Here is a 12909-nt window from a genome sequence, read left to right on the forward strand (position 1 = left end):
TTCTGAGATGTGAAGAGTCTCGTTTGCATTGGAAATAAGACGATCTGTTCTTAGAGGTTTATGAAACCAACACTTTCAGCAGGGGCCCTCGAACGCAACGGAAGAAAAATGCATAAGTTAATATTTGGATTTCCTGTAACTGGCTATTAAGATATTGAGAGCAGCTTTGCGACTTTAACTTCGACATTAGCACTAACCGTGAAATAACTGGCATGCTGTTTGAAAAAATATTTGCTGATTAAAATAACAAATGTTATGTTTTACCGATGACTCACTTAGCTCACCGTGTGCATGCCTGGAGTCAGAAAGAGGGGGGCAGTGATGTACCTGTAGGCATTGTAGAGGTTCCTCTTCTCGTTCATGTTTTGACATCTGCCTTCCGCGGAGCATGCGAGTGTGAAATTCCTGGCTGGAAACTCCATGAAGCAGTCACTGTGGCTAGAACAAGCAGTCTCTTCAGTGCTGGCGTCATCCAGGTCGGTTACTTTCAGCTCCCCGTCGACAATCACGAACTGCCGGGGGCGGAAGTCCAGCAGCGTCACGGATCCGAGCGGGGAGTGCGCCAGGTAATGCAGAAGGCGAACCAGGCTCAGGCAGATCTGCAGGGGAAGGGAGCAGCCATTAGTGTGCTTTCATTTGTAGAGGACACTTACTTTACTCACTGACTACTGTATCCACCATCCCTCGGTCCACAGGTTCAACCACCAGTGCGGTACAACACAGTAGGCATTACTTGCTTTCCATTGCATGTATGCAAGGGACCCGTCGATGACCTCAGACACACTCCCTTCTTTCCAACCCAACAACCCCTGCAGTACCAGCCTGGCACCAAGATTCAGACTTGTAGTTTGATTAGAGATATCACAATCTCGGGGCGTATTTATTACAGAAAACATAACATTCAATGTGAAAAAACCTAGCACAGCACTCATATTTAAAAGGTTGTAGCCAGTGCTTGAAATGGAAAAACTAGAAGTCCCGGTACTCTCCCATTAAAAGTATTACGCCTCTCTTGAAATTGCCAGTACTCTCCATCTCAAAATTAAAAAGTGCCGGTACTCAGTACCGGACAGTACCAGCCCATTTAAAGCACTGGTTGTAACAGAATTATTTTTCCACAAACAAAGTTTGCCAGACATTGAGTCACCCAATCCCTCCCTGAGAATCAAAAACCATTTTGTGAACTCATGGTTTGCCCTTTAACCTGTCCCCTCTGCATCTCTGGCCTTTGCGCACTCTCTAAAGTGCCTCCACAGAGCAAAAAAGTCCCAAATGCTCTTAATGAAATAATTAAATACCAGTATTTGTAAAGAGCACAGCTACCTCCGAAGTGGTGTCCCAGCGCTGGGGGCCCTCGGGAAGATTAAGCAAGCTATTGCCCAGAGTCACATGGTGCTGGGCTAACCTGCTGTCAGCAACGGGGATTGAACCGTGAACCCCGTAGTCCGGAGTCAGGCACCCAGGCCCCTGCACCACACCTCTTCCTCTTAAGCCCTTCACTCTTTACTTGTGCAGGAGGTCCGCTCACCAGAGCAACCTGAGGTGCCCCCAACTTCTGCCAGATAGGTAATCTGTAAAAACAACAATTGATGGACAGAATGCAGAACAATGTCATACATTCACCCAGTACAGAGATCTGGGCCTAAATCCATCGTTTTTTTGCTCACCGTGCCGTTCCAGTTTGAACCCAGCCATATGCAAATCAGTCTTGACCCTGTGCCTCATGGGAACAGTCCAGCCCGAACTGCCAAGCCAGGTCCTCCCTGGACTGGGACCAAGCATCCTAGGACCGGTTTCGGGGTTTCACCCCTCTTCAGCCAGGATAGCTTGATTCCAGAGATAGGTAATCTGGGCAACCAGGCCATGTCTTGATCCCCTGGAGCAGACCGCATCCTCCAAACCACACCAAAGGTCCTTAGCGCAAGTGCGCATGCGTGAAAAGAGGGTAAACAGCTGCGGTAGAGACCGACCCAACCCCCCACAAAAGGCATCTTTATAGCAATTGCTGCAAACATCCTCTTTGAGGTGCATATTATACTGTGCCTTGTGAGATGCCAAGGGGACCTAAAGTATCCTGCCAAACATGAATTCACTCCGCCCAAATACAACAGAAGGTATAACAAACAAAGAAAAGAACCAGAAAAGAAGAGGGGAATTAGCTACAACAGTAATTTGTACCAGCAGCACAACTCTATACATTAACAGTATAACAAAGGACATAGCATAACCAATATAATCTCCTGAACGAAGGGATGGGTGGGTGGGGAAAACATGATTCCCTGCCAGCAGTGGCTCCTAGGTTGCTGCAGGTCTCTCCGTGTCAGCTGATGGTGGGGGTCAGGTCAGGGTGGGGGCGGGGGCAGGAATAAAGAGCCCAAGCCGTTCTAGTCCTGCTGTTTTCATTGTGTTGCCTTTTGGTCACTACCCCACCGGCCCTAGCTGCTATGAAAACTCACCACAGTGCTAGGCACTGTAGGGCAAGATGGTGGGCTTTTCGCTCTATCAGATCAAAAACTAATCAAACAAGCATTGGCATAGCCAATAGGTCTCGCCTTTGGGACCTTATAAGTGTTTAGCTATGCAACAGTTGCATAACTAAATACTTATAAGGTCCCAAAACCGAGACCTATTGGCTATGCAAAGCGGCCGTGGGGCCCCGAAAGTGAAAGTGATCGCGTTCGCGATCACGATCAAACATCAAAGCGGCCGTGCGGCCGCGAAAGTAATCGCGGTCAAGCGCGGCGCGCGCGTCCGCGCACATGCACTGTAGCTCTATGCTGGCCTGGTAGCACTTTTTGGAGCACTCTCAATAAGTCTTGCCAGACCAGCGCATGCGCTGGGTCAGGCGAGACCTAAAAAGCAGTGACACATGTTGTCGCACAGTGGAAGACCCTTCTAAAAGGTTGACTGGTCATCTTTCAGTTGCTTATTGCTTTGTTTGGGTGTTAAACTATTACTAAAGAGGTGAAACCTTTGTCCTGAGACTGTAAAGGTGCGTAAAAATGACAAGATAATGTAGTAATACTATCAAAAAATGTGTCACATTGCACTGCATAATTTGCTTGCTTTCGTCAAATAATGTACTCAACCCTGCTGCATAAATGGACTCCGCCGAGTCACATATCTCCAGTGTACACACAAAAGTTGGAGAGGAATAGTTGCAAATAGTCTAACCACTGCCAATCACTCAGGGTAGCATTCCAACCCATCGTTTTTCACCCACCGAGCCACTCTTGACATAGACCTGACTTATGAAATCAGTACTGACCCTGCTCCTCATGGAATGAAGAGACGAGGCACCCTCCAGAAGGATCCACAAGCTTTTTTTGTGTAATACTGTTTAAATAAAAATGGAAAACAAAGCAGTTGTGATATAATGCCATCGCTTCAATGGAAGGAATCCAGCAACCTCACATGGTAACCTGAAAGGCATCTTCAATCTACAAGTAATGCCTGGAGAAGGCAGGGCAGTCAGCTCTCTGGAATATAATATCCAGTGATGAATTAGCTTCACGTACACAGGTCCAATACAGTGCAACAATATCTACAGCAACCATATATTCACAGAAATAAACGGTCAATCTCCATAAGCAGATAGGTTTCTTTGAAGTTATAGGTCAAATTAGTAGGTTTGTTAACCAAACTAAATATAGAGGGAATACGGTGACAAACAAGACCCTCCTCTACGTACCTCCGAGGCCTCATAGAATAAATACACATGGTAGATTTAGAATCAGCATACACGCCTGCAGGAATGTTACATCTTAGGCATTAAAGCTCAATAGTTCTGCTAAGGAAGAGCTACGTCTAGAAGAAAGGGGGCGGGTATGTTGTGTATGGACAATAGATGTGTGTTTGCTAACTACAGCCCCAGACATGGATCACATTTCGTGGAATTGAACAGTTGATGAATAATGATTAACCTGTAGACAATGAGTGTTATAGTTAAAAGGTACTTTTAGTCAAGCCTTGGGGGAATGCCTAGACACAACAGAGGGTGAGACGGGTAGATGAAGATCATTACATTAGTTTAATCCCTTTATGCATTAGGAGCACAGCTTTTCCAATTCACAACCAATAGGAACCCTGAGTGCAGAAATCCAGAAGTAGCACAACCTCATGCTCACCACTGCTGGCGAGCAAAAGTCCATCTTGATGCTGGAGCTTAATGTGACCTTAACACATAGAAAGCAAAAGACATACGGATGATGGATGGAATGCAGAACAAATCAAACATTCAGCCCCAGTCAAGAGATCTGGCTTAAATCCATCGTTCTTTTCCTCACCGTGCCACCCCTGTGTAGACCCAACCATATGCAAAACAGTCTTGACCCTGTTCCTCATGAGAACAGTCCAGCCCGAACTGCCAAGCCAGGTCCTCTCTGGAAAAGAAACAAGCATCCTGGGACCGGTTTCGGGGCATCATCCCTTATTAGCCAGGCTAGCTTGAATCCAGTGGCACAGTGAGCCAGGGACCCACGTCTGGACATACCCGGCGCACTTAGGGCAAGAAAGCAAAAGACACACAGATGATGGATGGAATGGAGAGCAAAACAAACATTCACCCCCCAGTCAAGAGATCTGGTTTAAATCCATTGTTCATTTGCTCACCATGCCACCCTATTTTAGACCCAACCATATGCAAATAAGTCTTGACCCTGTTCCTCAAGGGAACAGTCCAGCCCGAACTGCCAAATCAGGTCCTCCCTGGACCGGAAACAAGTATCCTGGGACCGGTTTCGGGGCATCACCCCTCATCACCCAGGCTAGCTTGAATCAAGAGGTACAGTGAGCCCGGGACCCATATCTGGGCACACCCGGCGTACTTAGGGGGAGAAAGCAAAATACTCACAGATGATGGATTGAATGCAGAAAAATCAAACATTCAACCCCAGTCTAGAGATCTGGGTTAAATCCATTGTTCTTTTGCTCACCATTCTGCCCCAGTTTAGACCCAACCATATGCAAATCAGTATGGACTCTTTTACTCATGGGAACAGTCCAGCCCGATCTGCCAAGCTAGGTCCTCCCTGGACCGGAAACAAAGCGATCGGTATGCCCAGACGTGGGTCAGTCAGTCAGTCAAAATATCTTTATTCGACTCAATTAAAGTCATACAAAGAGATTAAAAAAACATTTCATACAAAGAGTTAGGAACATTTCATACGTGTTAAAATATGACAATAAAATAATTTACATTAAAACAAATCTAGGCATACAAAAGTTAAAAAGGAATAACGATGGATCTAATGGGTGTGTTTTTTCATCCTAACTGCAGCTACCAAGAAATTGGCTATACAAAAGGTAATATGTATGTTGGGCAATGATTGCAAGAAGAGCAGAGCCGGTCTCACTTGTGTGAAGCCCGCCTCCTTCAAAGCTGATACCAGATATTTTTTCCTTGGCTCTAAATAAAACCCACAGAACATAACAAAATGCATGGTGTCTTGGGGTGAGAAATGATCGCAACTGCAGGGTGAGGCTATTTCCGGTTTTTCCCATGTTTTAAATGTGCCTAAATAAAAATGTAACAAATTAAACCTGAACTTGGTTAAAAGAAACCTATGGAATGGAATTGTAACAAAACCAAGATACGGTGCTAAAGAAAATGAATTAACGAGTAAGTAATGGCCCCTTACTGATGGTTTCACTAATTCCCTTTCTTCACGAAGTGCTCTTGCCCTCCCCGTAAAATGCTTTTTGACAAGATCGATGTCTTGGACCTTGATATCTTGGGGGGAAGTAAAGAGCTCTGGTCGTCCCAAATCTGAGAATACCTTCAACAGATAGGCCAGCCAGGGGATCTTTTTACAATGGTCTAGGGACAAGACGTCGGACATGATCTTATGGTTCAGTGGAAGGTCTTCATTAAGCCATGTCTTTAACCAAAAGATCAGGGGAGCCATATTCAACCCATCAGTAAGGAAATCTAGGCCCACCTCCAAGTGTATTGAGTAAGTTGGTGTTGACTGCGGCACAGAGAGGAGTGTCCGTATAAATCTGTTCTCCGCTCTCTGGATTGGTTCCACGTTTACATAGCCCCAAATTGGTGAACCATATAACGCAACGGCGACAGGTTTACTCTTGTAAATTTTTAACAACGCTTCCATGGGCCTGGCACCTAACCTGCCCGCAAAGCCCATGAGGGCCGACGATGATCTAATAACGGCCAACCTCTTCGCCCTCACTTGAGGACCCCAAGTTCCTCTCTGGTCAAAAAGTACCCCCAAGTAGGGAAAAGTGTAAACTCTAGAAACCATATCCCCTCTACACGTAAAGGTTTTTGTTCTCCTCTTACTACTTTCTCGGCCCACCACCATGGTATGCGATTTACTAGCATTTATTTTTAAATCAAGCTGTTCCATGAATGTGCCAAAGGCATTTAAGAGGCGTTGAAGGCCGACACCCGTGCGCGCAATTAGCACGGCGTCGTCCGCGTACAGGAGCGCTGGGATCTTAACTGCTCCCGCACGCGGAACGTCGACTTCCTTCTCCTCCAAATGTGCACCCAGACCGTTAATATAAATTGTGAAGAGCAGAGGGGCCAATATGCAGCCCTGCCTTACCCCCCTCAGGGATTTGAAAAGGGACGTGTACCTACCCTCATTTGTGACTCGTACGGCCGAAAAAAGCTCCTGGTGTAGGGAAGCCATAAATCTTACCAATGCCTCGTCGATCCCCATTTTCAGCAAGGTCATCCATAACTTAGCCCTGTTCACCAAATCGAAGGCCGAGGAGAGGTCCATGAATGCTAGAAACAAGGACCCCTCCTTGGCCACCGTATACTTTGATATGAGCAGGTGTAGGTTGGAGCATTGTTCGATTGTGCCTTTCCTCTCTCTAAACCCATACTGGATCTCTGACAACCCTCCACAACTCTCAACATTATCCCTTAGCCTGGACAAAAGGACTCTGTCTAAGATCTTCACCGACGAGTCCAAGAGGGATATGGGCCTATAACACCCGGGGTCGTCCCGCTGGCCCTTTTTAAAGATGGGGACGATGGTGGAAATGTCCCAGGAAGATGGTGTAGGGTTGCTATTAACAGCGGTAAAGACATTGGCCAATACCTCTGCCCACAACTTTGGGGCATGTATGAAATAATCGTGGGTCCCTTGCTCGATACTCTGCCATATTCAAGCAAGTCTGGCTGGTGAGGGATGTTACCCCGAAACCGGCCCCAGGATGCTTGTGCAGGGAAGATCTGGCCTAGCAGTTCGGGCTGAACAACTCTCATTGGGAAAAGGATGAAGACTGAATTCCAAATGACTGGGTCTAAACTGGAATAGCGTGGGGTTCACAAAAAACAATGGATTTACCCATATCTGTGGCTTGGGGTAAATGTTTGATTAATTCAGCATTCTATCCATCATCTGTTCTTTTTGCATTTGTCACCTACGTGGGAAGCGAATGCCCAGATGTGGGTCCCATGCTCGCTATGCCACCAGATTCAAGCTGCCTGACTGACGAGGGATGTTACTCCAAAACTGGCCCCAGAATGCTTGTTTCTGGTTCAGGGAAGACCTGCAGTTCGGGCTGGAATGTGTTCCTATGAGGAACAGGGTCAAGACTGATTTGTATACGGCTGGTTCTAAACTGGAATGGTGCGGCGTGCAAAAAAACGATGGATTTAAACTCAGATCTGTGTCTGGGGTGAATGTTTGATTAATTCAGCATTCTGTCCATCATCTGTTCTTTTGCACTTAACACATAGACAGGCCTAAGTTTCAAAAGATGATGAGCAGAGGCAGTGAAAGAGCATACCTTATACAGTAAATGAGTGCTTCAAGAGGGTACTACTATTTACAGAACATAATTCATGATTATGTACTTAAAATACGCACAGTGAGAGAATAATGCACGTGTTTTCACCATGTGATATTTAAGACTTTAGCCATCTTACCCACGTTATGTTATGTTATGTTAATGAGGCTTGTAAAGCGCACTATTACCGTTAGGTGTCCTGGCGCTGGAATGCATTGCCTACTGGTTAGGAGGTAGAAATGGTGAGTGAAGGGAGCTGTTAGCAGAAAAGCCACACGACCAAAATTACCATTAAAGTAAAGCATAAGCATTGGTGTGGAAATTTAGTACAATTTAGTAGCGATAACATCTACACCTATAATTAGTGGTAAACAATAATCATTTTGCTATGGTGGAGTTCAATCGCTGAACCCTGTAGTTTATTGCCTCTTACTTTTGTCTTGCAAGCCTTGGCAGATCCTCAGGCGCTCATGACTCCTATGTCCTTTCCACCTCATTGCTTCAATCAGACCCCAATTACTGTGTGAATTTGACACATCCATATATAATGCCAATCTTTTAACAGGCAGAGTACCTACATCGTGGACGGGATCAATTCTACATTCGCTCCACAAAAAGCGAAGACTGGATGTGCCCTGCAATCTTTCGCCTCGTTGCCCTCCTTGTTGTTGAAAGCAAGAATTTGTGAGCAGCTATTGCTGAAAGAACACGAGGAATGAGGAGCTACAAAAGATCTTGGGTCACAAGTACATAGGTTTGTTCTGATCACAAACAGGCTGTTTATGACTGGGCAAAATGTATTTTACTATGTTGCAAACCCACATTGCGATTCGGTAACATATTCCCAAATCGCAAAATGAGTTAGCGAGTCAGTGTTAGGAAGGGGTGTGTTAAAGCCATGCCTTTCTAATAGCGACTCGCAAGGGTATGTAAGAATGTTTTGCAACCGGAATGCAGTCAAAATACATTAGCATTTTACCGCCAACTTCAAGTTGGTGGTAAACCACTTGCAAATGGGAAGGGGTACCGAGGGGACATCTTGCGTACAAATCGTTTTTTAAGAGCAGACCACTGCCTACTCTTAAAAAAAAGGAAACTGAAGCATTTTCATTTTTCTTTTTGAAATGCGTCCCATTTTCATTTAAGGAAAAAGGGCTGCATTTCAAGAAAAAAAAGTTGCTTTATTTAAAAGCAAACGCAGAAATGGTGGTCTGCTGTCACCAGCAGGCCACCATCCCTTTGTTTTTAGCGATTTCCTACGGGTCCAAAATTGCGACCAACCTCATGAATATTAATGAGGTAGGTCAAATGCGACCCGATTAGGAATCGCTAAATGCGCCAAAGAAACATTAGTACATAGGTGCTTGAAATTTCCTAATAGCGAATTGCAATAATTCGCTATTAGGAACTCGCAAAATGAAACCTAAATATATGTGGCCCCTTACCTCTTTATTCATTCTGCACGAAGTGCAATAATTTGCAATGTTTTTAATTACTAACAAACACATTTTGAACATTACAATACATCTGTTTTGAAATCTAAGATCCGAAAAGATGGTTAGTAAGTGAATTGCTGCTAGCTGTTTGGGAGACGACATGGCATGGATTTAATGCTCTTAGATATGAAAACCTACAGGCAGTGTGAGCTTCTAACACTGTCCACAAGAGTTAGAACCGGCTGCTCCTGTGAATAAGAGATTCATTGCATCCTTGAATTCCTATGAGGCACTTTTGTGGAAATATTATTGAGGACATGTGTCCAAAAAAAAAGTTTCAGCGGCACAATAGGAAGGGGAGATACGGTTGTAATGACCGGTCACACCTGCACAATGGTGCTAGTATTGAAGTGACCCTTTTACCGCTTTGTAAACCCCATAAACTGCATCCTTTATAGAAGAGTGATTGTCAAAGATCAAAGGACCTGGTGGGTCACACGATGAAGTGGCTGAGAACCAGCAATTAATCAGCCAGAAAAAGTATTTGAGAGTGGAAGACAAGCATTTGGTCTTGAGAAGTAGTTTACAAGAGTGATGGAGGTATGCAGGAGCGACCTTTACTGAGGCCTGTGAGATGATTCGTCTCATAAGGAGCAGGAATTTATTCAAGGGTTTCTAGAATAAGGATATTTTAAATACAAGAATCTTTGTGTACAACAGAAATAACTGCTTCACGGACTATCAATGCGTATTTTGAGTAGACATGGTAGCAGAGCAGAGCTATCTCCCACAGAACTAGAATTTACTGAATACAAAGATTTAATTCCATGAGTAGAGGCTGGCAGGCCACCAAATACAAAGAGAGAGGAAACCCAGGTCTGGTGACTGGCTTGGGTCTAACAACCAAAGGACTAGATGAGCCAAAAGAAAGACCCATTGTGCAAATAGGCAAAATGATATATAATACATGATAACGCTTACATTGTTTTTTAACGTTCATTACTCATTGATGTGTGCTAACTTTTAATATATTACCCTGTTCAACTATAAATGAATAGATTTTTTTATAAGGCTAGTACTTGCCTGATTTGTTTGCTAGTGCTCCCCAAAGTTACAGACAAGGACGAATAGGCACTGTTACTAACATCCATTTCCTTATGATCACACAATATGACCTAGTTTGGAAGTATGAATTTCTAGAAGTATGTCCTGGCCATCTAGTCTGTGGTTCAGCCTTGCGTCTTATTTCCTCCTCTCCTTTATTTATAAAAAAAAACAGAACTTTGTGCTCAGTTGTCTTTCAAGAGAAAAGTTTGTAAGTGGTCTTCAATATTTTTAATAAAACGGACTTGCAAAGTATACAAATCACATAATAAGCCCATATGCCACTAAATAAATAAATCTGTCTGTAAAAATATTTGGTAACTCATACGAGATTTTATTAAAAGAAAATGTTAATAATTAAGTAGCAGGTTTGCAACTGAGAAGCAATGTCATTAAATGGTGGCTGGCTGTGGACTCCAGCACTGCAGAAGCTCTCCAGTCATTGGGCCATTGCTCACAGGTTTGCCACTTCCAGCCTGTGTCAATCGTGGAAAAACTATTTCCAGGTCATGGTGTGGAATATAAAGGACCAACCCCAGAGCTAGTCCCCATCTTTTTTCTCCATTTAGGTTCTGCTCACAGAGACCTCAGAAGAGCTTTGTTTTTCTTCCACCTAGCCCGCTATTTATGAAAACTACATGTATTAAAAAAATGCATATAGGTTGTTTAAATGTAAGGAAACAAGGCGCTTCATTTACATGTTAATATCATTGAGCTGAACATTTCACAACTATTACAGAATAAGTCCCAAGCTTCAGAAGATACAAGAAACAAATTAACCTTTTAAGTGCGGGCATTGGCCAACACCTGATGCACTCACTCCATTCCCAGTGTGTCTGTCGGCCATTGCCCGACGCTAGGGAGGGCTGTAAAGGACTCTCTGGTGCTCACAGAGGAGGATTTTCATTGAAAAAAATTTGATTGGGCTACTGAGGAAGAGATTTCCCTGCAGTCAGTTTAAAAAAAAATTCTAGTGGAAAATCAGTGAGTCTTTTCTGTGAAAGTAAAATGAGCTGGTAGGCTCATTTCACTTTCACTGGACTGGAACTCAGGGGTATATCTCAGCCACCGAGTGCCGATTTACATGGGAGGGTATCATTGGAAATGTGAATATCTCCCCTTTTCAATGATATCTTTCCCTAGTGGATCCCTGCTTTGGGGGCGCTGCAGGAGGGTGATACTCAGGCAGGGCTCTCCACTAGACAACTGGGACAGAATAAAGGCGGGGGAGGGCCCCCCGGGCAAGGGCCAATACTCCCCCCACCCTGGGGCCCACCAGACTGTCTGCCCCAATGGAAGTTAGATAGGGGTTTCCCCAGTGGTTTGCCTTGCCTTGCAAGGCTGTCACAATGTTTTCTTACCCAAAATCCACTGAAAACCTAAAGCGTTGCATAAAATTGTGCGTTTTCCTTACATTTCTGTGAAACAAAGTTCCAGAACCAGTGGAGAATCATAAAGTTTCTACTATTCAGCGTCCCCAACTTGTTCTGATAAAAATGGTACCCTACGTATGTGACTGGTCCTAATACTGACAATATAAAAGGCCCCAAAATGAAACACGGGGAAATCGGCAATAGGGGCAGCAAAGGTATTTGGACCTGGGCTGGATAGCTCGCCAGGGAAACCTACCAAAACCAGACATTTCTGAAAACTAGACACTGGGGGAGTCCAATGTGGTGTACTAGCGTGGATCAAATGACGGTTTCTTACCCATAATGCCTTACAAACCTCAAACTTTCCATCACAGAAATGGTTTTAAACAGTTGCAAGGGCTTCTGGGTATAAAAATCTGGTGAGAGCCACGCAGGTCTCCCCATCCTGGACATCCACGAGTGTCTAGTTTCAGAAATGTGCAGGTTTGGTAGGTTTCTCTGGGTGTGTGCTGAGCTAAGGCCTTAATACTGCAGCCACCATCATTGCAAAAGAGGACTGTTTTTTGGGAGGAAAAGTTTGATCTCTCATTGTTGTGTTTATGGCTTTTCCTGTCACGGGCACTAGACCCACCCACACAATTTAAGTACCCTTTTTTAATGGGTGACTTGGGGGGGGAATGCTGGATGGTAGGAAATCTGTGGCTCCCCACAGATTACAGAACTTGCCCTCACAGAAATGTGAGGAAAATGTGGGTTCTAACAAAGTTTTAGGTTTACAAGGGCTTAGGGTAAAAAAAAGAAACATTGACAGCCAAGCAACCTTTTGACTCCCCCAGATGTCTAGTTTACCAAAATGCGCTGGTTTAAAAGGTTTCCCTGGGTGGCAGCCGAGCAAGAGTCCAAATTACACAGGGACCAACATTGCTGAAAACAGTCTTTTTATTTGGAAAATGTGATCTATCCATGTTGAGTTTTGCCCCTTTTCCTGTCACGGCCACTAGGCCCACCCACACATGTGAGGAACCATTTTTATTGGGAGACTTAGGGGAATACTGGGTGGCAGGAAATTTGCATTACCCTGCAAATGTGAGAACTTGCCCTCAGAAATTTGAGAAAATGTGTGTTTTTAAGCGCAGTTTAAGGTTTGCAAGGGCTTCTACGTTAAAAAACACCTTGCTAGAACCACACAGGCCACACCACTCTGGACAATCGCAAGTGTCTTGTCTTCAGAA

At 44.5% G+C, this 12909-nt stretch overlaps 1 protein-coding gene across 1 annotated transcript in view; it reads right to left on the minus strand.

Moving 5' to 3' along the window:
- Positions 1–12909, minus strand: part of PKDCC (protein kinase domain containing, cytoplasmic) — a 77465-nt gene that overhangs the window by 37909 nt on the left and 26647 nt on the right. The window contains exon 3 of the mRNA XM_085612818.1: positions 328–599. Within this exon, the coding sequence (XP_085468944.1) occupies positions 328–599 (272 nt within the window). The remainder of the gene's footprint in view (positions 1–327; positions 600–12909) is intronic.

This window comes from Triturus cristatus, chromosome 6, assembly GCF_964204655.1.
Source record: "Triturus cristatus chromosome 6, aTriCri1.1, whole genome shotgun sequence".
NCBI classification, from domain to species: Eukaryota; Metazoa; Chordata; class Amphibia; order Caudata; family Salamandridae; genus Triturus; species Triturus cristatus.